Here is a 26,680-nt window from a genome sequence, read left to right as displayed (position 1 = left end):
AATTATAAGATTCTGTATAAGTGGAAGGGTTAAATATACTCCCATATTATTAAATACCCTACATATCACTCAGGATCCTACATGACTCTGAGTTCTCAATTTCTAGAAATTGTGCCATTTTTGCTTTGTTCCCTACAATTCTACGGAGTCTTTTTTTTTTTTAAAGGAAGGGTGTAGGCAAAGGTAAATGGGAGAAAACATGGAATCACATACCACTCTTTGGTGCTGCTAGGCAAGAATTTCAAACTGAGTTTAGTTCACCATCATGGACTTAAGGTCCATATCACCTCAGGGAGACAAGTAGAGTGGGAGGCATCCAAAAGGTAGGTGATTCTTCTCCCCTCTAGTGAAGAATACAAGGTCAATTTACAAAAAAGCACCAGCAGCAAATAACTGGAAAATTAAATTCATAAAACATTTATAATAGCGTCAAAAGAAAGAAAATACTCAGAAATAAATTTAACACAAATTGTATAAGATCTCTACATTAAAAATTATGAAATACATGTAAGAGAAATTAAAGAAAACCTAAATAGAGAGATATACCACATTCATGGATCGGAAGATTCAAGATTATTAAAATACTATTCTCCCCAAATGGCTCTATAGATTCAACATAATCCCAATCAAAATCCCAGTAGGCTGTGGTAGAAATTGAGATGTTGGTTCTAAAATGAAATAAAATGCAGAGGACCTAGAATATATAATTTCCCTTTAATTTGACAAAGAAGAAAAACATGTTGGGAAGCTCACCTAATTTCAGTGTAATATTTACATACGAATCAACAAATAGATCAGTGGTATAGAATAGAGAATCCTGAAATAGATCTACACATATATGGCCAACAGATTTTTAATAATGGTGCCTAGGCTATTCAGGGAAAAGAAAATTCTTTTTAAAAAATGGGATTGGAAAAACTGGATAAGGGAAATAAGTGAACCTTGACCCCTACCTTATACCGTGCTCAAAAATTAATTCAAAATCATTCTAGACATAAATGTAAAAGTTGAAACTGCAATAACTCTAGAAGAAAATATAGAGAAAATATCTCTCTGACCTTGGAGGAAGCAAAAATTTCTTGTAGTTGACAAAGACATATATAATAATCATATAATCCATTAATTATAAGAAAACATAAACTAGACTTCATCAAAATTTAAAACTTCTGCTCATCAAAAGATACTAATAAGAAGATTAAAAGTAGCCAGGTTCAGTGGCTCATGCCCATAATCCCAGCACTTTGGGAGGCTGAAGCAGGGGGATCACTTGAGGCCAGGAGTTTGAGACCAGCCTAGGCAACATAGCAAGATCTCATTTCTACAAAAAATGTTTTTAAAATTAACTGGGTATGATGGCGCATGTGTAGTCCTAGCTACTCAGGAGGCTGAGTTGGGAGGATTGCTTAAGCCCAGCAGTTGAAGGTTACAGTGACCTATGATCGTACCACTGCACTCCAGCCTGGGCAACAGAGTGAGACCCTTTCTCTAAAATAAACAAATAAATAATTTTTATGTCATCTGAAACTAAGATCATACTGAAATTTTCCCTCAGTGTCTCCAGAATGTCTTTTTTGAATGGTTTGCCCAATGTAGTATCTCATTTAGAACCACATGTTATGGCCCTTCAGTATTTTTTTTTTTTTTGAGACAGAGTTTCACTCTTGTTCTCTTGTTGCCCAGGCTGGAGTGCAATGGCATGGTATTGGCTCACTGCAACCTCCGTCTCCTGGGTTCAAGCGATTTTCCTGCCTCAGCCTCCCAAGGAGCTGGGATTACAGGCATGCGCCATCATACCTAGCTAATTTGTCCCATAGAATCTCATCTTCTGGATTTTGTGGCTATTTTTTCATGGTGTTGATTCATTCATAAGGTAAAATTTATATACAGTGAAATGCATCTTATGGGTACAATTCAATGAGTTTTGAAAAGTGTGTACATCCATGTAACCACCACCCAGATTAAGACACAGAACATTCCCGTCACCTCAGAATGTTTCCCGGTGCCTTCTTCCTACCCCTCATAGAGTAACATTGTAATAATTTCTATTGCCACATATATGTTTACCTGTTCTGAAACTTCACAGAAATGGAATTATATATTATGTATTTGTTTGTTACTGGCTTTTTATCATTTAATTTTTTTTATTCATCTACACCCACTGCATGTGTCAGTATTTCATTCCTTCTTGTTATTGTGTAGTATACGAATATATAAATCTATCACAATTTATTTTTGCAATCTCCTGTTGATGGACATTTGTATTGTTTCCAGTTATTAGCTATTATGAATCATGCAACTATGTATATTATTATACAGGTCTTTTGTGGACACATCTCCATTATTTTTGGGTAAATATTTAGGAATGGAATGTTGGTCAGCTGTAGGCTCCATTTTATAAGAAACTGCCAAACTGTCTTCCATTCTACACTTTTGTTTGCAATGTATGAAAGTTCTGGTTGCTTCCTATCCTAATCAACATTTGGTGTAGGACTACAGGAACATGCCACTACACCTGGTTGATTAAAGAAAATTTTTTGTAGAGACACGGTTTTGCTCTATTGCCCAGGCTGGTCTTGAATTCCTGGCCTCAAGTGATCCTCCCACCTCAGCCACTCAAAGCTCTAGAATTATAGGTGTGAGTCACCACGCCCGGCCAAAATTTATTAATTGGTAGTTGGCAATTGTTGATGGAAAAGAAAAAGCAGGTTACAAGCAATATACTTTTTGATGTCTTTGGTATTATCACAGGCAAATAAATTATATGTGTATATATATTATGTATATTATATTATGTATTTTAATTATATGTGTATAATGTATATGTATAGAAAGAGATACAGTAAGGAATATAAGTTTTTCTATTAACATAGGTAACCCAAGGTAGGGGATATGATGTTTACATTCTCTTATTTGTGTTTTCTAACTTTCCACCAGGCACATACACTGTTTCTATAATAATACGTGCTGGTTGAAAATGTCAGACTCTGAAATTCAATGTTTTATAATATAGGGTGATAGACAAGAGGGATGGATAGAGCAAGAAGAATGAAACCTAATAGGTTTAGTTAGAGCCCTACTGAGTGAATCTCTTGTTGGGTATTTTCCATGCACTGTCTCATTTCATTCTTACAATAAACCTATGAAGTATCATTTTTCTATTTGTACAGTGCTAATAAGGCTATAAGTTAGCATTTGAACATAATATAATCTGACCTCAAAACCCATGCTTTTTTCCCCTCACTTACTTATACATACATACTTCCAGGTTAATAAGTTCTGTTGCTAAACATTTATGTAGTATTTACTATGTACCAGGCACCATGTTAAATGTTCTTCATGAAGCACCTCATTTGTACTTCATGACAATCCATATAAAGATACCACTATTATTATCCACATTTTACAGATAAGAAAACTGAGGCACAGAGACTAAATAAGTCTAAATTCCCACAGCTAGTAAGTGGCAGAACCAAGAATTAAGCTCAGGCCACCTGATTCTCCAGCTTCTACCCAGTACACTACACCGTGTTCCCATGGTTTCAACGCATTCCCAAATGGAGCAGGGGAGAATAAGCGCCAGCAACCAACAAAGGAGACATCGACGCCAAAGGTCTGCCATAAAGTTTTTCACGGTGACATCCTTGCTTACCTGTCCAGGGCCATGCTGGTTGGCATACTCCTCCCAAACCCGCGGACCCCCATCTGACGGAAATATGGAATGCAAGAGAGGTTGGCAGCAATGATGGCCAGGGAGTCAGAAGGGCTCACAAAGAAGCCATTTTGGCCTAGGATCATATAACGGTCCTGTAGGAAGGAATGCGTAAAAATGATCGGACAGAAGCATCTGCTAGCAGCCCATTCCCATAATCATCACAATCCACTTTACTGCCATCTTATATTTAACAATCTAACAACTTGAATGAGGCCAAAGAGAACATGGGAAACATTCTTCGAAATCTCTGCGTACCAAGGACCCAGAATCTTGACACACCAGGAATATGTTCCACCTGTTGAAATGTGGCTCAAGCTTTAGAAGCCCCCAAATACCTAACTCTTTCTTTCTCCCAAACATAATAGAGAATACTGGTTCTTGCAGAAATAGCTGATTTCTTAACTTGGTGCTTTCAACAACACCAGCCATAAATAAAGATTTATTGAATAATATATATTTTTAAATAAACAACCTTTGTATGCCATAATGTAAATCTGGAACGAAGAAAAGTAATCGCTATTTAATTGCAATACTTAGTCATTAAACAGAAGGGCAGATGCAGAGCCAGTTAGGGCACACATGCCCCATACATGTTAGCTCCAGATGTGTTCATTAATTCTCTGCTTTCCAGTGCATGGCTCATTATATGATCAAAGGGTCAGCAGACAGAGAGCTTTCCTACTTACCCCATCAGCATCAAATGCAGCTCCAAATCCATATTCTCCTCCTTTCATTGCTTCCAGAAGAGTCGTTGCATATGTCAGGTTTGGGTCAGGGTGCTGCCCTCCAAAGTCTTCCAGGGGAACACAGTTTATTGCAGAATTGGCTGGGGCCCCCAGCTCATCACACAGAACTTTTCTCACATAAGGTCCCATAACTAAAAATAGATACACAGCAATATTAAATATTTGCAGAACCTTCTCCCCAGAGTATTTTGTTCTGAATAGTACAGGAAACACCATTTAATAACCCAGAAGAAAAATATAAATTTACAATCGTTTTAAAGATACAATATAGAACAATATTTGCTTGAACTACTATTTATTGAGCATCTACTATGTGCCAGTTACTGTGGTAGGAATACAGAAGATGTATTCAATCATCTAGTTACATAAATTTTTTCACCTGAAATTTTTCTAAAAGGTTGCCAGAAAGAAATCAGCTACATAATAATGATTCATTGCCTGTTGTTTTTCATGTATTAAAAGCTTTAGCTGAATATATGCAAAAGCATTAAAGAGCTCTAGCAATGTTCTTTGTCTCTGCAATCATTTGGACTCTGCCAAGTATATAATTAAACACTATAAACCACTGAAGCATATAAAAACAAGCACATTTTACCAAAATACATGCCAAGGAATAGTATTTTCCAGTTCAATGAACATTATGGAGTATGCAATATGGAGCTGCTCTGCTAGGAAAGGAAGGGATCATATTGAAGGGATGCAAAGCACATAGTTTCTACATTCCTGGGCTTGTAATCTAGTAGTGGGATGAGTCAAAGCTGCAAATGGATGACTGCAGTGGTAAGACTAAACAATGCACATTGATGAAATAATTATATCCAATGGCTTCAGAGAAGCAATAACCACACATAAGGCTTCAAGGAAGAAGCAGCATTTCTGGTGGAACTTGAAGGAATAATATAAAGTTGGCAAGTGTTTGGGTTTGGAGTGGGAAGCCCATCTAAACCGAAGGAACATTATGAGCAAGGGAACAGAGCCTGAGGTAGAACATAAGGCACATTTGTGGAACAGCATGTAATCCTCCTAGCTGAAATATCTGAGAGATATTGCTTTCCACTTATTTTCCACCAATACAACACACAATCCTCCAACAGTGAACATCTCTTGATTGTGCCTGCCCAGCACACATTTCCTCTTCCTCTGGATACAGCATTTGGGATTTCTATTGGAGAAAAACTCCCTTCCCCATCTCAGTTCATGGGGTCTGGTTATGGCTAAATCCCACCTCCCCAAGGCTAAGGAGGTGACCTAGGTCTGCACAATCAGCGTCCTCCATCTTCTAGCCAGAGCAATTGATTCAAAGATGGACATACAGTATAAACCAGGCAATGAGGCTGAAACCCAGAAACATTGCTCATACTATTTGGAAAAAAAGCAAAGCTGTCTTCCCTGTAGGCCAGATAATGCTAAGGCAAGAACCTGAAAGTTCTTTTCCTGAGGAATATGATCACCCAACAAGAAAGAACAGAACAGCCTAGCCAGAAGCCCTTAGAGTAAGGCCCATGGAGAAGACCCACAGCAGGCTCAGAGCTCCCAGCAGATTTTTAGTGCCTCATTCTTAAATATGCCAGAAAGCCAAGGATCACCAAAATTTTGAGGAATGTATTTGAGATGAGGTGAAAATAAACAAAAAGTAAAGAGAAACCTGGAGGAAACAAAAATTATACAGGGAGAAGAAAACTTTTTAAAATATATCAGTAATATCCTAATAGAGATTAACAAGATAGAGTAGAATGGCTAAAATGGAAAAGACTGACAGTACCAAGTATTGGTGAAGATACAGATAAACTGGAGCCCTCATGCATTGCCAGTGGTGCAAATGGAACAGGCATTTTGGAAAATGATTTGGCCATTTCTTATCAAGGTAAACATACACATATCATATGACTCAGCAATCCCGTTCCTAGCTGTTTACCCAAGACAAATGAAAATATACAGACTTGTTCACGAATGTTCACAGTATCTTTCTTTATAATAGCCAACAACTAGAAGAAAAAGAAATCTAATTTTCATTAACCAGTGAATGGATAAACAAACGGTGGTATATCGACAACACAATAAAATTGTACTCAGCAGTAAAAGGAACAACTACTGATACATGCAACACCAAGAATGTATATCAAAATTATTATGCTGAGTGAAAGAAGCTTGAAGCAAAAGGTGACATATTGTATGCTTCCATTTATATAACTTTCTGGAAAATGCAAAACTATGGGGGCAGAAAGCAGATGACTGGTTGCCAGGGGCTGGGGATAAGGGGAGAGGTTTGACTACAAAGGGCTGCAAAAAAACTCTTTGGGGTGATGGAAATATTCAATCTTGATTGTGGTAGTGGTTACATGACTGTATATGTTGGTCAAATCTTATCAAACTGTATACCTACCAGGAGTGAGTTTTACTGTGTATAAATTATACCTCAGTAAACCTAAGTTTAAAAAGATATGGTATCCATGAAACATAACTAGGATGCGTTTTTACAAGAGAGAATCTCTGGAAAATACAAACAAAAGTTTTGGGAAATTAAAAATATAATGGTAGAACTAAAGGACTGGAAGATAAAGTCAAGGAAATTTCCCAGAAAGTAGAACAAAATAAAGAGATGAAAAACTGGGGAGGAGAAGGGGAAATAGAATAATTAAAGGTTCAATTCAGTAGTAAAAATAACCAGAATGGTTACTAAATAGTAATTCAAAAACTTTTCCAGAATTAAAGGACACAAGTGTTCAGACCGAAAGGGTCCATCAGGTGTCCAATATAATAAAGATAGAGTCCCACACTAAGATCCATTATTGTAAAACAGAAGAACACTGAAGATAAGTCAAAGGTCCTAAAAGCTTCCAGAGAAGAAAAAGGAAAGACAATGGATTAAAAATCAAAATAGCACTGGATTTCTCAAGTTTAATATAATAGCTATAACACAGTAGAGCAATGCCCTCAAACTTCTGAAGAAAAATAATATCCAACTTAGATTTCCATATCAGTCAAATATTAATCAAGGGCAAGTGTAGAATAAAAGGCCTTTTCAGATATACAATACACAAAATATTTACCTACCATGAGCTTTCTCTCACTGAGTTCCTGGAGACTGTGTTCCTCCAAAATGTACGAGTAAATCAAGGTGTCAGACAAAGAAACCAGGGAACAGGACATTTAACGTAAGAGATGTGTAAAAAGAATTACTACCATGGTGATAAAGGGAGATTTCATGATGACAGCATGCTCAGAGAGCAACCAGTGCAGAGTGGGGCAGATCAAAGTCTCCAGGAAAATGAAGTGAAGGAAGATTTAGACACTCGGGGAGAGCTTGAGGATTAAGAGTGGTAAACATACTTGATTAAAAGCAAGCAATGAGAAAACAAGATAATTGCTGTTTCCAAGGAAATCAAAAAGTTGTACTGTAAAGGAAATATAATTATAGCATATTGCATGGCTCAGCAGTGTTGTGGTAATGTAAACACTAGATAATGATCTTACCAAACTGGTGATATAATTAGGGAAGCATGCTAGGATTCCCTAACTGGTGGGTGGAAAGGGTGGGTGGAGAGGGTGAAAAAGAGCTGCAGCTCCAGTTCCTGTAGTATGAATTCAGTAATGCTCAAAACTGAAAAATCATATTCATAATATATGTATATTCATAATATTTAATGATAGGGAGATAAATACAAAAAAGAAACAGCTGAGAAAATTGAAAAATTTAACTCTGGAAGGTAACAAATTGGGGGAAGATAGGAGTTGGGTACAGATTTTTTTCACAATAAATCTTGAACTATTTATTTGACTGTTTAAACTATGCCATGCATATGATCAAATAAATAACAGTTTTACTATACTCCACGCTTGAACATGCATAGCCTCAAACTCATTTGTTCAACTTTTGTTTTCATTTACATCCAAAGACAGAAATAAGGGTCCTGAAGTTTTCCAGAGCATTCCAAATATCTGAACATACACATGTTGTGTGAATATCTATGAATCCAACTTTCCTCTTAACCTCTGAAACCCAACAGGTGTAGAGGTCTCAATATTTCCTGCCCACTGATTTGGAGAAAATCACAAGCTTACCTCCATGCATTGCGTCAACACGAATCTTCAGTTGGCTGGGCCCAGTCAGCAGACTCTTGATGGCATGAAAGTCAAAGATGGTCCGAAGGAGGTTAAGATAGATATCCACTGGGTCCACTATCTCCACTAAAGATAGAAAAACAAAGGAAAATGTCATTGACTGTACCCACGAAAGATACTTGGAAGCATAAAAAGAATCACTACCTTAACAGCATGAAATTCTGGTCACAAGCCCATCATATCCCTACACATGATGTGGGAAGCGAAGTGCCCATTTGTTGACAAAAATCACAAATCAGGGCACAATCAAGATACTACAAGCTTTTCAGGTGCTCAATGGGTATAAATGATACCAAGTTATAAATTCTTCTTTGCAAGGAAAATATCAACCACAAGAATAAATTAAGATAAAAATGTGCCCTGTTACTCCTGCTCCCACTTCCCCTCCCAAAAAAATGCACACAGCACACATCTCAATGTTTAGAGGCATTTTGGCATATCCAGTTGCCTTTCTTGTGGGGGCTGGCCAAAGACTGACTCAGCTGGTATGAAACAAATCAGCAAGTGACCTCAGTAGCGACCCCTATTTTCCAAATGCCATTGTGCCTACCAGATTCGAGCGCAGAATTGGTGATGAATATATTCCTGGGTTTGTGTGAAATCTCATTCATGCCCAATCTAGCACCCAATTTCCAGGTGAATGGCAAATATCTAGAAGTTCTCATTAAACACAAATGCTTTCCAGTATCTAGCACCACCCAGTAACCAAGAATCCAAAAAGTTTTATTCATTTATGTGACATACCAAAAAGCTCAGAATACATTTTTCGTACTTGTCAATCAGTGTATAATTAATGCTCAGAAAGTACTTTTCCAAGAAGTAGTAAATCAATTCTTTAGGTGCTAAAATTTGTCCAGGATCCCTGCTTTTTTAAATTCTTAGCTAAATTTTGAAACTTATGTATATTGTTTTCAGATTTTTCAAATACATACTACTTTGAAACCCTGAAATACTTTTAAACTTGCACTGAAGATATTACCAACCCACTTTCAATAATTTTTAGTAAATCCAGGTGTGATATTTAATGGATGAGATCTTAATATGCCATATAATATTATCCCTTCATCTGATCAAATACATATCTAAAAATATTTTTTCTTACACTTAAGTCAATGTAATCTATGTGTTCATTCAAATATAATTATATTTGTGACATGGATACTTTTAAATTATCTTTTTACATGAGGAGCATAATAATCTATGAAGTAATTAAAAATTAACCTGTATAAAGTGTACACCTGACAATGGTTAAAATGGTAAATTTTGTTATGTATATTTTGCCACCATAAAAAATTAATCTGTAAGACAAAAGGTTATGCCCTGAGTACTTTGGAAGTTTTACTCACTCTACATTATAGGATAATGTTTTTGACAGTTTCATTCTGGCTCTTCAATTCTTGAACCACTTCCCTAAATACATTTGGTATTTACAATAGGCAACACACAGTACCAAACAAATGTGAAAGACGAGGGAACAAGAAGTCAGTAAAAATTGAAAGTTCACATCATATAGTTCATGCTCTTGACACTTTAAAGTGAAATGCAAAGGAATTATTTGTTCCTAATTAACTCAAGCTTTGCTCAACACTTGAACCAGCAAGAATACAGCACATAAATTATCCCAAACGATTATCTCCAAATTCTTGGAAGCCAGGGAATCCCTCTACCTATCTCCTGGTATCAGTAACATTTTTAGAAAACTCATTCAACTAGCAACGTGGCTGCAGCAATGAGCCTGAATGAGAGCCCACGAAGATTTGGGTCTCTTGGACAACTATAAAAATTGTGAAGATGCCAAAAATAAGCCTAGTCCTTCCAACCATATGTAATCAGCATATTGAAATCATTTTGCTTAATATAATGTACCCCTTGCCTTTAATTGTCCAGCCATCCCATGCGTGTGCACACATATGCCTATGCATTCTCCCAGCTAGATTAGCAAAAGCAGGCCCTGCTGCTTCCAGTGAGTATCATGGCTCTCTGTAAATTTCTGCTCATTACCTAAGCAAACAACTGACTCGAAACTTCTCAAGAAAGATTTGGTAACATTGGGCAAATACTGTGACCCCCACACAATCCATTTTAATCTTTTCTCTATTCCTAAAATATCACATGGACACAAACCAGGTATTTCCTCTTTTGGGCTAAGTTAAATTACTTCTAAAATGAGGATACCATCTTAACACAAACTGCATTCAAGCTTATAGAAGCACTAAAAAAGTAAAACATGTTAGATCTATTGCTATTCTATGCCTTCTAGGAAAAAGCAATATGATAAAATATAGGGGGAGAATGTTGTATACATACATGTTATTAATGTTGTTGTCATATGGTCTAAAATTAATCTATAAAACAAAAAGCTATCTTCTGAATACTGTAGAAGTTATATTTGCTTTACAATATAAGATAATATTTTTGACAATCTCATTTTGGTTCTTTAATTTTTGAATCACTTGCCTAAATATATTTGGTAGTTACTGAATTCCTTTGTAAAATCTCTTAACACGGTGCTTGGTATAGGGCAGGTGATCAATAATTATGCATTCAATAAGCTGATGCGTAATTATTCCAAGCTTGGTTATGGCTTGGAAAAGAAACTCCTACCTTTCATGAGAAATTTAATAACCCATTGACTTGTTAGGTTTCTTCTTAACTAAGGCATTCCAGCATCTTCACCTTAATTGTTTAGACAAGTTTTGGCAATTCACAGCCTATTATTGGAATGCTATAATGAAGTCAACCATAAAACTTTTCCTATGTTGAAAATGATATCGAGTTTGGGAAGTGGTTTTTGAAAGTTTCCAGTTCTTAATATCTTGGCTGCTCTCATGACTTCTCTCTACACCATATTAAGTTTACACACACTTAACGAGTCACCCCTGAGATTAACAATGCAATAATTTTCATGAGTTTACTTCCCTACAGAAACCAGTCAGCCCCATCCACATAGTTACTCTGACTTCTTCAAAATAAAATCTCTGTTACCTCTGAATGGTTTGAATTTGTTCTCTAGGTCAAATTCTTGTCTTCCTAGTCGAGATAGGTCGATTCGGAGATCAGGACATATAGCATATTCCTCAATCGTTTTGCTGATTTGGTAGATTTTGTCTGAGACAACATCGGGTGCAGGACCTAAAATTTGAACACCAAAAATACATGTTTTTAAAAGTCTCGTGAGTTTCAAGCAGAGAAATGTTACCATCCTCCTCCACCAGGCAGAGAAAGATTCATTTGTTCTCTAAACAATGATCAATGGTTCACAGTTCAATTAGCCTTGATATTTCTCATACTGTACTCATCCACTATAGGGGAAATTTGATCAGCCTCACCTGTTCTATGTAGACTAACAACCCATATGTTTGTTTGTTTGTTTTAATCCACTTCTAAGCAATGACACATCTTTCCTAAAAATAGTTTCACACCTGCCAGGGAAACCTGGTTACGTAATCAGCTTTATTCAGGTTATGAGACACAAACAGGATATGCATTTGACAGAAGTGAGGGATTCCAGATTTACATGCAGCTTCCCCAGTGCATCTAGAAGAGGAAACTATGCTTTCTATTCCCAGCTCTGCTACCTGATTGATGGGTGAGCTTAGCAGGGTAAGTTAATTATTTTCCCCAACTCACAATCTCTAGTCACTTCTAAAATGAAGCTCAACTAAAAATATATGATGCATTTCCTCGGAAGGCCAAATTGACAAGTAGTATTAGACTTTAAATAAATTGAACATGAAATCAATACTTGTTCACCTTTTGGGGTTTTGCTTTTTTTTTTTTTTTTTTTTACCTTGTATATCCTAATGCAAGCCATTTCAGATTTTTTTTTTTGCAACAAGGTTGAGAAACAAATAAGTAGATTGAAAGATCTAAAGTATAAATGATTGCTAGATGTATACATAGCTTTCTGCATGAATCTTACTTGTCAACTATACTGTAACTTTCTACTGAACAAAAATTGTTTCTTGATTTTTAAAATATCTCAATCCTTAGAACTGCATTGTCCAATACAATTGTTACTAGTCACATTTAGCTGTTGAGCACTTAAAATGTGGTTAGTCAAGTTGAGGTGTGCTGCAATTGTAAACGCACACCAAATTTTGAAGAGTTAGTAGAAAATGCAATCGATTGCATTAATAATTTTTATATTGATGACATGGTATAATAATATTTTAGATATAGTAGTTTAAATAAAACACAATGTGAATTTCACTTGTTTCTTTTCACTTTTTTAATGTGGCTACTAAAAATGTACCGTATGTATGTGACTCACAATATTTTTCTGTTGGACAACGCTGCCTTAGAGTGTAGCACCATCACCGTATTCCAATAAATGCTCATAAAAAAGAATAGCAATAGTCCTATTCTAGTAAGTGGGAGAGAAGACAGCCCAGAAGATTTTACCAACAATTTTCTTGTTGTGTGGGAAAAGTGAAGACCTCAAAGAAATAAACATAGCCCTTTGCTTCACTCCTTACCATTTTTTACCCTTCACAAAACTTAAAGAATAGGTAGTCTTGTTTTGTTTTTGCATTATTTTATGCTTGCCAGATTATAGAATGCATGAATATCTCCCTCCACTCCCTACACCCCAGGCACCATACTATATTCTTTGGCTGTGTCCATCATTTTCAAGTCCCTGAGTTTTAATGCCAGCACACTGATTTCCAAAAGTAAAGCAAGTACTGTCTCTCTAGATAGTTGTCTATGATGCCATTCAACCATCCATGATGATAACTTCAGAGTTCATCAACAACTTCTGAATTCCTTTTCAATTTCCAAGCTCCTTGATATCTTCCACTCCAATGACTTTCACCATATGCACACCGAAAATATGTACAATTATAATATATATTAAAATAATTGTTTTTTAAAGGATACGGCAAATCTACAGGCACTCATATAAAAATAAATTTTAAGATGCTAAAAAAGAATACCCAGAGATTTTAAAGTGTATAAAATAAATAAATGAAAAATGGAAAAGCTAAAAAGCTTTTTAATTTGAGGTAGTCCCATTTATTTGTTTTTGCTTTTGTAGCCCGAGCTTTTCATGTGATATCCAAGAAATCATTGCCAAGGCCAATGTCAAATAACTTTTTCCCTATGTTCTTTTCTAGGATTTTTATGGTTTCAGATCTTATATTTAGTTCTTTTATTCATTTTGAATTTATTTCTGTGTATAGTGTAAGATAAGGGTCCAATTTCATTCTTTTACATTTTTGTTTTCCCAGGCACCATTTATTGAAGAGGTTTTTTTCTTTCTCCATTATGTCCTCTTGGTGCCCTGCTCCAAAATTAGTTGACTATATATGTCTTGATTTATTTCTGGGCTCTCTATTCTGTTCCATTGGTCTACGTTTCTGTTTCTATGCCAGTATCATACTGTTTTGGTTTTACTTTAGCTTTGTAATATAATTTTAAATCAGCAAGTGTGGTACCTCCAACTTTTTTTCCCTCAACATTGCTTTGGTTTTTTGTGGCTCCATACAAATTTTAGTATTGCTTTTCTATTTCCATGAAGAATGCTATTGAAATTTTGATAGGGGTTGTGTTAAATCTGTATATTGTTTTTGGTAGTATGACTGTTTTAATAATATTAACGTTTTTGATCCATGATCAGTGAGCAAAGGATATCTATTTATTTGTGTCTTATTCAATCAATGTTTTATAGTTTTCAGTATACTTTCACCCCTTGGTTAAATTTATTCCTAAGTATTTTTTTGATGCTATCATAAATGGCATTGTTTTCTTGATTATTTTCAGCTGGGTCATTATTTATGTATAGAAATGATACTGATGTTTGTATGTTGATTTTGTATCCTGCAACTTATTGAATTCATTTATTAGTTCTAAAAATTTGTGTGTGTGTTTGTGTGTGTGTGTGTGCATGTGTAGAATCTTTAGAATTTTCTATATATAGGATCATATCATCTGTAAATAGAGATTATTTTACTTTCTCCTTTCCAATTTGGATGACTTTTATTTATTTTTCTTGTCTGATTGCTCTTGCTAGTACTTCCAAAACTATGTTGAATAGAAATAGCAAGAGTGAGCATCCCTGCCATGTACTAAATTGTGGAAAAGTTTTCAGTTGTCCCCAATGGATTATGATGTTAGCTGTAGGTTTCTTATAAACGACCTTTATTATGTTGAGAAACTTTCCTTCTATACCTAAAGCATTAAGAGTTTTTGTTAAGAAAGAATGCTGAACTTTGTAAAATGTCTTTCCTGCACCAATTGAGACAATCATGTGGTTTTTATCTTTCATTCTGTTTAGCCAGTCTTGCATGTCAGGGATAAATCCCACTTGGCCATGATTCATAATTTCTTTAATGTGTTGTTGAATTTGGTTTTCGTCAATATTTATCAGAGATATTGGCCTGTGGTTTTATTTTCTTACAATATGTTTGTCTGGCTTTAGGTATCAAGGTGATGCTGGCCTCACAAAATGTGTTTGGAAGTATTCCCTGTAGCTCTAATTTTTGGAAGAGTCTAAGAAGTGTTGGTAATAATTATTCTTTGAATGTTTGATGAAATTCAGCCATGAAGCCATTTGGTCCTAGGCTTTTCTATTTTGGAAAGTTTTTAATCACTTCCTCAATTTCTTTATTTGTTGTTGGAGTGTTCAAACTTTTTGTTTCTTCCCAATTCAATCTTGATGGGTTAGTTTTTCTAGAAATTTACCCATTTCTTCTAGGTCCTCCAATTTGTTGGCATAAAATTGTTCATAATAATCCCTTATGACCATTTTTATTTCTGAGGTATCTATTGCAATGTCTCCACTTTCATTTCTGATTTTATTTATTTGAGTCTGCTTTTTTTAGTGAATCTAGCTAGGAGTTTGTAGATTTTATTTTTTCAAAGAACCAACTTTTGATTTTATTTATATTTTCTATAGTTTTACTATACTACATTTTATTTGCTTCTGTTCTGATCTTCATTATTTCCTTCCTTTTGCTCACTTTGGGTTTAGTTTGTTCTTTCTTTAGCTCCTTGGGGCATAATGTTAGTCTACTTATTTAGATCTTTTTCGTTTTTTAATCTAGGCATTTATTGCTATAAACTTCTCTCTTAGAACTGACTTTGCTGCATACTGTAGGTTTTGATACATTGTGTTTCCATTGTCATTAATCTCAAAATATTTTTTAATTTCCCTCTTGATTTCTTCTTTGACCCATTAGTTCATCATAAGCATGTTGTTTAATTTCCACATATTTGTAAATTTTCCAAGATTCCTCCTGTTATTGATTTTTAGCTTCACACCATTGTGGTTGGAAACAATACTAGACATGATTTCAATCTTTTTGAATTTAAGGTTTATTTTGTGGCCTAACATATGGTCTATCCTGGAGAATGTTCTGTGTATGCTAGAGAAGAATGTATATTCTGCTGTTGTTGGATGAATGTAGGTCTGGTAGGTCCATTTGGTCTGAAGTATAATTCAAATTTAGTGTTGTCTTGTTAATTTTTTGTCTGGTTGATCTCTCCATTGTTGCAAGTGGAGTACTGAAGTCCCCTATTAGTGTTATATTGCTGTATATTTCTTCCTTCATGTCCACTAATATTTGCTTTATATATTTAAGTGCTTCAATGTTGGATGCATATATGTTTACAATTGTTATGTCCTCTTGATAAGATGACCTCTTTATCATTAAATCATGACCTTCTTTGTCTCTTGGAACAGCTTTTTACTGGAAGTCTGTTTTATCTGATATAAGTATAGGCATCCCTGCTCTCTTTTGGTAACTGTCTGTTTTCATGGAATATCTCCTTCTATCCCTTTACTTTCAGTATATGCCTATTCTTAAAGTTTAAAAATGGGTCTCTTGTAGGCAGCATCTAGTTGGATCTTGTTGTTGATCCACTCAGCCATTCTATATCTTTTGATTGGACAGTTTAACCCATGTACCAGCAAGGTTATTATTGATAGTAAAAGACTTACTCCTGCCATTTTGCTAATTGTTTTCTGGTTACTTTGTAGATAATTTGTTCTCTTCTTCCTCTATTGTTGTCTACCTTTGTGGTTTGGTGGTTTAGTTTTCTGCTTTGTGGTTACAATATTGTTTTTTAAATATTCAACATGAATACACTTTCTTGTTTGGATAACGTGTAAAATGTCTACAAGGAGGGATAGATAATAAGTTTTCCCTTCAGAATGCACTGCTTTGCCTGGGATGAGGAATAATTTATAATGGTAACTGTTGCTGGTTAAAATTTGGCTCCTACCCACATTCATGCAAACTCAGTGTTCTAGATTAAAAGAGATTTAAGAGACTTGCCAAGCAAATGCATGGCATCCTTAGATGTATCCTGATTTGAATAAAACAGCTATAAATAATAATATTTTGGGGATTATTGAAAAATTTGACTATAGATTAGTTTTCAGGTGATATTGGAGAATTAATGTTATTATTGTTAGGTATGTTAGCACGGTCATGCAGCAATGTGTCTTTCTTTTTAAGAGATGCATACAAAAATATTTGGGTGTGAAATGTTCTTGTGCTATAATTTGCTTTAAAATTCTTCAGAAAAAAAAAGATAAGCAAAATAGAAAAACAAGATAATGGGTACATGTTATCTATTTCTTATTCTCCCTATTTTTTTGTGTGTTCAATTTTTAAAAGAAATTTACTCCATACATATATCCCACCCCCTCCACTAAGGACCCCCAAACTATAAATTGCTGTGAATATAAGAAAAAGTGAAACAATTCTATGATTTTGAGAGAAAGTCAACACTGTAGGAAAAAGAGAGCCCAGGATTTGGGCTAAAAATCATTAATCTGACCCTGATCAACCCTGTGGCCTTCAGCAGTAACTCAGCCTCTCAGGCCTTTGATTTGTTCATGTGTAAAATGAGGGTCATTGTCATTTAGACAACGACCTTCAGGGTATGTTTTAATGTTAAAATTCAGAGTCCTTCCATATCAGATAAGCATCAACTATTCAATAGTTTATGCTGAAGAGTACAGGGGACCAAGAGACCACCCAAATGGGTTCATGAGCCCATCATGCCACTTCTTTGTTGGATCACTTTGGGCACCTCACTAAATTTTTCTGAGCTAGGTCCTCTGCACCTTGCTGGTCTATCATCAAAGGGTCACTGTGAGACTATAATAATATAAGAGGAAAGAAATCGTGATTATTAAGGCATATACTGAACCACATACCTCCATTGGCAACATTAAACTTCACTCCAAACTCTCCCCCTGGTCCTCCAGGGCAGTGGCTGGCTGTTAGAACGATTCCACCAGCTGCCTTGATCTTCCTGATAATGCAGGAGACCGCAGGTGTCGACAAGATGCCATTCTGTCCAATAATCAGTCGTCCAATCTAAACCATCCAAAAAAAAAAAAAAATCAATCCAGTTGCTTGGGATTAAAGGCATTTCAACAGGAAAGTGCCCCAGGCTCTGTTAACATACAGCCAATCACTTGATAAAAGAAACAGAGTAGGCTTTAGATTAGGGGAGGCAGGGTAGGGGGAGCACTGACATTGTAACCTGTAAATAGGATATGCCTCATTGATCTTCAGTCGTTTGAAACATCTGCTTCTGATAATCGAGGGGTTAGCTTGAATCACACAAGAAGTTCTTAGTTTGCTACTGACTCAGAAACTATGCATGTGAACATGCTAGAGATTACAAGAAAAAAGAAATGGAGTGCTTCTCTGCTTCTTCTGCTTCCTGTAACTTAGAACAAGCTCAGAGAGCAAGGGGACTGATTTACTACGACCTCATCATCTGTGGGCATATTTTAACTGTAATCTTCAGGAATGACTTTTCTCCTGAAAGTAGGAATTCTCTTTCTGCTGTTAAGTGACAGCATGTGCTGGAGACATTGGAGAAATTACCCAGTCATGCTAAGCAGAGATCTGGAGGTCATCCATGGATGCAGCCAGATTCTTTCTAGAGCTACAAAACTGACTTTCTAAAAAGTCAGCAACACAGCGCTGAAGAACATTTATTGCTACACCTTGTTTTAAAATTGGATTCAATATCATCCAATCTAGTAGTTCTCAATATTTCTACAAAATAGAATCACTTATGAAACTTTTTAAAATCCTAGTACTCAAACTGCATTCTAGACTGATGATATTGCAATCTCTGGGGTTGAGAGCCCAGCATTAGTAGTTTTAAAGCTCCACAGATGATTCCAATGTTCAGCCAAGCTCGGTAATAAAGCCCCCTTGTTACTCAAAGGGCTGGCAGCATGGGCATCACCTGCAAGCTTGATAGAAACGCAGAACCTCAGCTGGGCATGGTGGCTCCACCTGAAATCCCAGCACTTTGGGAGGCTGAGGTGGGCAGATCACTTGAGCTCCAGAGTTCGAGACCAGCCTGGCCAACGTGGTGAAACCCTATTTCTACTAAAAATACAAAAATTAGCTGAGCATGGTGGTGCACGCCTGTAGTCCCAGCTACTCCGGAGGCTGAGGTGGAAGAATTGCTTGAACCTGGGAGGCAGAGGTTGCAGTGAGCTAAGATGGCACCACGGCACTCCAGCCTGGGCTACAGAGTGAGACTCTGTCTGAAGGAAGGAAGGAGGGAGGGAAGGAAGGAAGGAAGGAAGGAAGGAAAGAAAGAAAGAAAGGAAGGAAGGAAAGAAAGAAAGAAAGGGAAAGAAAGAAAGAGAAAGAAAGAAAAAAGAAAAAGAAAGAAAGAGAAAGAAAGAAATAGAAAAAGAAAGAAAGAGAAAGAAAGAAATGCAGAACCTCAAGGCCCACCCAAGGCCTACCGAATAAGAACCTGTATTTTAATAAGATCCTCTCCTCTCTTCTCAGATAATTCATTTGATAAGTACTGATATAACCAACAAGCCAAAACAAACCTTAACATACAGTTCAACAACAAAGTTGCCCTGGCACCATCATTGCTAGAGGTCAGTCACTGACCAAATATAACAATCAGCGAGATCAGGGGAAAAAAAATTACAGAAGAGATCAAAACACACACACACACACACACACACACACACACAGAGCTCAAAAGCAAAGTGGCTTTGGGATGATTTAGTATGGAAATCCACAAGATCCCCAGGCTACATATTTTCAAGTAGAGGAGACAGATTATAAACAAATAAGCAATAATAATAATAGTTACTAGTGAGGTACATATTAGGAAGGAATTAGACTGCTGTAATAGAGAATAAAGGATGTCAATTTTAATAATAATATAATAATAATAGCTAAGGGAGCTTAGATTTTATTCTAAGTACAACCAGAATCCATTGAAAGGTTTTAAACAGTGGAAGTGACCTGATTGCATTTTTAAACATCATGGGCTGAACAGCCCAAATGGTCCTATTAAAAAGTAAGTCACATCAAGTCACTAAAACATTCCAATAGCTTTCCTTGTCCCCCACCAACCCAAAACAAAGCCAAAGTCTTCATTGTAGTCTACAAGGCCCTACATAATCTGACCTCCATCATGTACCATTCTCCATCGCCCTCCCGCCCTCCTTCTTCTGTTCCAGCCACAACGGAACAGAACAGCTATTCCTCAAACATACCAAACATGATCCTGCCTCAGGGCCCTTGCATTTTCTTTTTCCTCTGCTTAGAATACTTGCCCAGATATTAACATACCTGCCCTCTACTGTCTTTTGGGTTTCTGTTTCAATGTAAGCTAATCAGAGATAGCACCCTTGACAGCCCTATATAATACTATAGCCAGAAGTCCCTAACTTTTCTATTGTTTCCTATTTCCTTCCCCCTGCTATAATTTTCTGGATCACATATGTTGCCTTTAACATTTTCCATATTATTTATTTTCCCACTGTATGTAAAGCCCAAGGACTTTTTTTCACTGCTATATCCCAAGAACCTAAAATAAATCTGGCATGTGGTAAGCGTACAATAAATATTTGTTGAATTAATGAATGGAGAATAATGAATGCATGATGAATGGCTTCTCTGGGAGAAATACCTTGAAGGGGGGCAAGAGCAGAAAGAGGAATATCAGACGGGAGACTCTTCAAGTCGAGTGTTGATAGAGTCTTGGACTAGGCTAGAGCCAACAGAAATGAAAATTAGTCATTTGGTTTGAGATACATTTTTGGAAGGAGGATGAACAGAATATGCAGGTGGACTGGAATATTGAAGAGAGGGGCTGTGGTAAATAGCCTCCAAAATGGCCCCAATGGTCCTCGCCTTTTGGCATTTGTGCCTTTTTGTGGTCCCCTCCCACACTGAACGATGCAGATCTGGGTAATCAGTATATATTGCAGAAGTGATTGTGTGTGACTTCCATGGTGAGGCCATAAATGGCATGGACACTTCTGCCCTGCTCTCTTGGACAGCTTATTTTGGGAGAGGCCAGCTGCCATGTCATGAAGACACTCAAGAAGCCCTGTGAAGAGGAAGCAAGGCCTGCCAACAACAGCCAGCACCAACTTTCCAGCCAAGGGATTGAGCCATCTCACAGTGGATCCTCCAGCCCCCACCAAGCCTTCATATGACCAAACCAATACCAACATGTAACTGTGACCTCATGTGAGTCCCCAAGCCAGAATACCCATCTCCTGTCTCAGAAATGATGAGAAATAATAAATATATGTGCTCACACATATTACCATCTAATTTTCTACATTATATGTTTATTTCCCCACTGTATATAAGATCCAAGGACTGTTTTTTTTTTCACTGCTATATTCCAAGAACCTAGAACAAATCTGGCATATGGTAAGTATACAATAAATATCTGTTGAATTAATTAATGGGAAAAAATAAATGAATGATGAATGGCTGCTCTGGAAAAAATACCTTGAAGAGTGGCAGGAGCGGAAAGAGGAGGATCAGATGGGAGGCTAACAGCCAGCACCACCTTGCCAGCCAAGTGACTGAGCCATCTTGCAGTGGATCCTCCAGCCCCCATCAAGCCCCAACTAAGCCACTAAGTTTCATGGTAATTTCTTACACTGCAATAAATAACTAATACTGGACCAGTGAGAAAAGGAGTCAAGAATAATCTCAGCTTTCTACCTTTAATAACTTAATGTATAGTGGTGCTATTAATCAAGTCAGGAAAGAGAAAGGACAATAATTACACCTATAGTATTACCCAAAGTCATGATAAATTATTTTCCATATGCTCTTGCTAAAATTTATGTAGTCATTCAACTCATTATATTGAGTATCTACCATGAAACCGGCAATATGGAAGAACCTTCTGATATAGAACTGAATATAATTTAGTCACTGCCCTCAAGTAATAAGTCTGGAGAATCAAGAATCTGAAAAACGTTTGTAGCTTTTGTTCAAAATTTTCTCTCAGCCATTTAAAAGGAAAATTATGAAGATTGTATAGTGGTGACAGACTGGGATAGCAGTCCACAAAAACTTAGGAAGCCCTTCCATAGCACAGAGTCAATGCTGAGGAACAGCTGCCCAGCCAGGGGCTACATTTTCCAACCCACCCTTGCATCTAGGTGTGGCCACATGGTGCATTTGGACAATGGGTGATAAACTAGTATGAGAATGAGAACAGAAGTAATGTGTGTTTCTTCTAGGTTGAGGATATCAGAAAACAGACATATCATCTCTACACTGCTTATTTCTCTTTCTACAGATTCAGTACAGGTAATCATGTGGCTCTAGGCAATGCCAGAGTCACAAGAGGGAAGGAAACTGGGTCCGCATCCCATTTGGTAGACAAGAGTCTTTGCCTACCAGGGACATCGTCATTGGACTATGGTGTGAGTGAGAAATAACATTCTATTGTTTTTAAGGCAATAAAAATTGCCTACATTTCAGGTTTATTTATTACAACCACCCACATTTTCTTAAGCAGTAGCGAAAGAAACATAAACAATAGTTTAATGCCAAATCAAAAATGTCAAATGCAAAATTATTTTATGCTATTACAGTATAAAATTATGTCCACTTTGGGGCAAGGACTTAGAAAAATTCAGAAATAAACATGTAAAGTTATTAAGTAGGAATGATTATAGATACATTTTTATCTTATTAAATTTCAGTTATTTTTGAAAAGGTAATATACATTCTGTTTAAGAAGGTTAAAGTGAGTAATTACACTTGAATAAAGTTTCAACCTGAAATACTTTAGTTATAATTGGAGAATTAACAGAAGATTAAATTCTAGATATCTGGAAATTTTACGTATGTGAGATCTGCTCATTAACCCATCAATACCAGAGAGAAGAGGTATTGCTGGACATGGTCCTATCATCTGGGGGATAAGTACTGGAGGAGATGTGAAAGAGAGGGTGATGGGGCTTCTAAGGTAAGACATGGAAAATTGTGAAGATATTTGTGTCCCTTATGGACACTCACCAAATGGTGACCTAGGCAGAGGAGGATTTTAATAATAGGATGACCAGTTCTGTGGATGTCAATGAGTGGCTTTCCCCAGCCATTCCTGTCATTGTCCAATGGGCTCATGAGCCAAGTGGCTGATATGGTTTAGATGTTTGTCTCCTCCAAATCTCATATTGAAATGTAATCCTCAGTGTTAGCGGTGGGGCCCAGTGAGAGGTGTTTGGATCATGGGGGCGAGTCCCTCATGAATGGTTTAGCACCATGCCCTTGATGATAAATGTGTTCTCGCTCTGAGTTTACATGAGATCTGCTTGTTTAAAAGTATGTGGCACCTTCTCTTTTGTTCTCTTGCTCCCACTCTTGCTGTGTGATATGCCTGCTCCCACTTTGTCATCCGCCACGTGTAAAAGCTCCTGAGGCCTCACCAGAAGCCAAGGAGATGCCAGCACCAGGCTTGTACAGCCTTCAGAACCATGAGCTAAGGAAACTTCTTTCTTTGTAAATTACCCAGCCTCAGGTATTTCTTTATAGCAATGCAAGAATGCTGTAATACCATGGCCGTGATGGCAGGGATGAAGGCTATGCATGGGCTCAACAACATGGACATTCACTCACCAAGGCTGACCTGGCTATGGCCACTGCAGAGTGCCTACTCTACCAGCAGCAGGGACCAACACTGAGTCTCCTTATGGTACCATTCCCCAAATGATCAGCCAGCTACCTGGTGGCAGATTGGTTAATTTGGGCCACTTCCATCACGGAAGGTGCAGCACTTTGTACTTACTAGAATAGACACAAAGAAGAGGAGATATGAAGACAGATGCAAAGATTGGAGTGATGCAGCCACACCCGGGAAGCCAAGGAATGTATTCTGCTGCCAGAAGCTGGAAGAGGCAGGGAGAAGATTCTCCCTAGAGCATCTACAGAGTGTGGCCATGCCGACACCTTGATTTTGACTTCTGGCCTCCAGAACTGTGAGAGAATAAATTTCTGTGATTTTAAACCACCAAATATGTGGTAATTTGTTATGGGAGTCCTAGGAAATGAATACAAAGTTTGTATTAGCTTCACAAGGCTGCTATAACAAATTGCCATAAACTTGGTGGCTAAAAGCAATTAAAATTTATTCCCTTACAGTTCTGGAGGCCAGAAGTTCAAAATCAAGGTGTCAGTGGGGGTCTGCCTCATCGAAAGGCTCTAGGGGAGGATCCCCCCTTGCCTCTTCCAGTTTCTGTTGCCTCCACATATTTCCGAGCTTGTGTTCACATCACTCCAATCTCTGCCTCTGTTTTCACGTCACTTTCTTCTCTGCGTGTCTATGTCTTCTCTTCTGTTCACCCTCTCTCTACCAATTAGCCCAGGATAAATGCCATCAGAAAAGGTATGGCTTTCAAGATCTAGTCATTGATAAAAAGAAATATAACTTTTGGAAGCCCTTTTGTATAAAGAAAAAGCACTCAACTTGAAGTTAAAAGGCATAGGTATGAGTCTTGACTCTACCCCCTGACATAGGATCAATCATTTAACTTCTCTGAGGCTCTGCGTCTTTATCTGAAAAGCCAAGGAAGAAGAGGGTTGTTAAAATCCACCGAAGATCAGATTCTATAAACAAAAACTCTTTGTTAAATTAACCATGACACAAATTATTCTATTGTCTTCCCCGAATGCCACAACCCCCTCCAACATTTAAAATTCATCTTTAGATAGCAGATTATCCCTTAAAGTACCATTTTACTCTCTGAAAAAGTCCTAGAAATACTACCCTCTGTCAATGCAGCAGACCGCTACCTTGCAAGGAAAAGATGGTCTACTTACATAATTATCCTTAGTTATGTTTACAGCATTGAAGCAGGCAATATCTGACTTTCATTCCTGAGTGAAATCCAGACCACAGCCCAGGGAGGACCAAGCCATGGCATTCTGTTGCTCCCCGCTGAACGTCCCACACCATAGGGTCTGGCTTTGGCTGGAAGAAGGGCAACCTCACCCAGTCCTCCAGAAGGTGCACACACCCAAGTGGATGCTACTGCCATTAAGGGGCATTTCCTTCAACTCCCACGTGGAAAAGGGGGCAAAGTGGACCCTAGTCCACTGTCACTCACACACATGTACAGATCCCAGGGTCCACACAGATACAGATCCCAGGGTCCACATGTATCACATATATGAACATTATCACACAGACCCCTGCAGACACATCTGTGAGGCATATGCATTCCCAAACACACAGACAGACTCATGATAAATTTGTTCCTACCCAGCCGTGACTTCTAAATGCCTGGGGAAACCAAGACATAGTAGAAAGGAGTGTGCAATTATCATTTCCCATGATGCCGTTACTTAAGAACTCTTTGTGTCCGTCCTTCTAATGGCACCAATGCCTCCCCCATCAAGCCTTAAACCTCACCTAAATTATGTCATTGGGCTTTTTCATCCATAAATGAGCATACCAGGTGCCAAGGGAATCAATATGCCCTTTCACATGCCTTAGACCAGTGTCCAAAGAAAGATAAAATGTTATTCTATAAAAGCTTTCTCCCAGCATTTCTATTCCTTTACATTTTGTGCCATATACAACTATGGTTTTTTAATGATCTTATTTCTGACAGCTGTTTTTCTTCAGAACATCAACAGCTTCTTTCCTAAATTAGTTTTAGTATGAGTTCCATTTCTAATTAGCTCAAATTAAAGTCCTAGAGAGCAGCGAGGTAATATTTAAACCCTCAGGCTAAAATTTCGGAGTAGGTGCAGAATGTTGACTCTAAATGAGTTCTTCCTGTGACATAACATGCATGAAAGCAGGATTTCTTTCATGTGTGAAATGTCTTAAATCAGACTTACCCTTTGTGATTCTCTTTTAGCTTTAAATGTCATTTAAGAAAAAAAAAGAAAAGAAAATTAAGCATGACATTCCCCAATATCCTCTGCTCACTGTGTTATAATCCCTATCACTCCCCAAGTGAATTGGAGAGAGTGAAGACACAATGAACAGAAACTTCCCTGATGCTTCACAGAGGAAGTGTTCTCCGGGACCACACAGCCTCCACCATGTCCATCTACGAAGGGCTGTGGCAAGCCATATACACAAAGATGCCTGTTTCCTGTCTTCTCGGTTAAAAACAAAAACAAAACACTGGAAGGAACCCCAAAGCCAAGCTGCCATGGGTTGCAGAGTGCCAGCCCTTAAGTAGTGTTGTCCATGGGTAAACAGGAGACGGATAAGGGCAATTTCAAGAAATAACAAACTCAAGGCATGAATGTGGTTATCCAAAGATCAAGGGACTCCTTCATTTGCATTTGGATAATTGTGCAGTTATATGATTTGTTACATGGAGACCAGATGGAAGTAAGAGAGCTCATCCTCAACTTCCTGTACCTCTGGAAGTCTTTACACACATGCTGGAGAGATAGATGAGAGTTCATTAGCATCAAACCACCATGGATTTCATAATCAATTCCTAATATCTGAATAAATGCAGAAAAGTCACAGGCATCTAGAAGTGTGGCCCAAGTTCTGTTCTTCAATCGGCCCACCCATTATCCCTATGTATCTCGATTTTGTTATCTAAAAGATCACATGGTGGAGGATGTAAGCAAGTAACACAGCCAAGACCCAGTTTACAGTGTCTAGTACCTAACAGACTCTTGACACGTTTCACTTGCCCTTGAGTCAATCTTTCCATGTCACTGAGTATTCTTCCACAACACGATTTTAATGGATATAGTCGTCCATTGTTTAAATGTATCATTATTGACCAATGTAAAAATGTTCTTTTACCTCAAATTTTTATATGTAAAACAAAAACATGTTTGAGGACTAAACC

General features: G+C 37.3%; 1 protein-coding gene across 1 annotated transcript in view; it reads right to left on the bottom strand.

The window, feature by feature from the left end:
• PGM5 (phosphoglucomutase 5) overlaps positions 1-26,680 on the bottom strand; it is a 179,386-nt gene that overhangs the window by 140,222 nt on the left and 12,484 nt on the right. Inside the window, exons 2-6 of the mRNA XM_055350738.2 lie at positions 17,750-17,912; positions 11,566-11,712; positions 8,521-8,646; positions 4,399-4,589; positions 3,650-3,804 (exon numbers count right to left, since the gene is read on the bottom strand). Coding sequence (XP_055206713.1) covers positions 3,650-3,804; positions 4,399-4,589; positions 8,521-8,646; positions 11,566-11,712; positions 17,750-17,912 — 782 coding nt within the window. The remainder of the gene's footprint in view (positions 1-3,649; positions 3,805-4,398; positions 4,590-8,520; positions 8,647-11,565; positions 11,713-17,749; positions 17,913-26,680) is intronic.

This window comes from Gorilla gorilla, chromosome 13 (genome assembly GCF_029281585.2).
Source record: "Gorilla gorilla gorilla isolate KB3781 chromosome 13, NHGRI_mGorGor1-v2.1_pri, whole genome shotgun sequence".
NCBI classification, from domain to species: domain Eukaryota; kingdom Metazoa; phylum Chordata; class Mammalia; order Primates; family Hominidae; genus Gorilla; species Gorilla gorilla.
The sequence above is the reverse complement of the archived record's forward strand: the minus strand, read 5'-3'. Positions and strand labels throughout refer to the sequence as shown.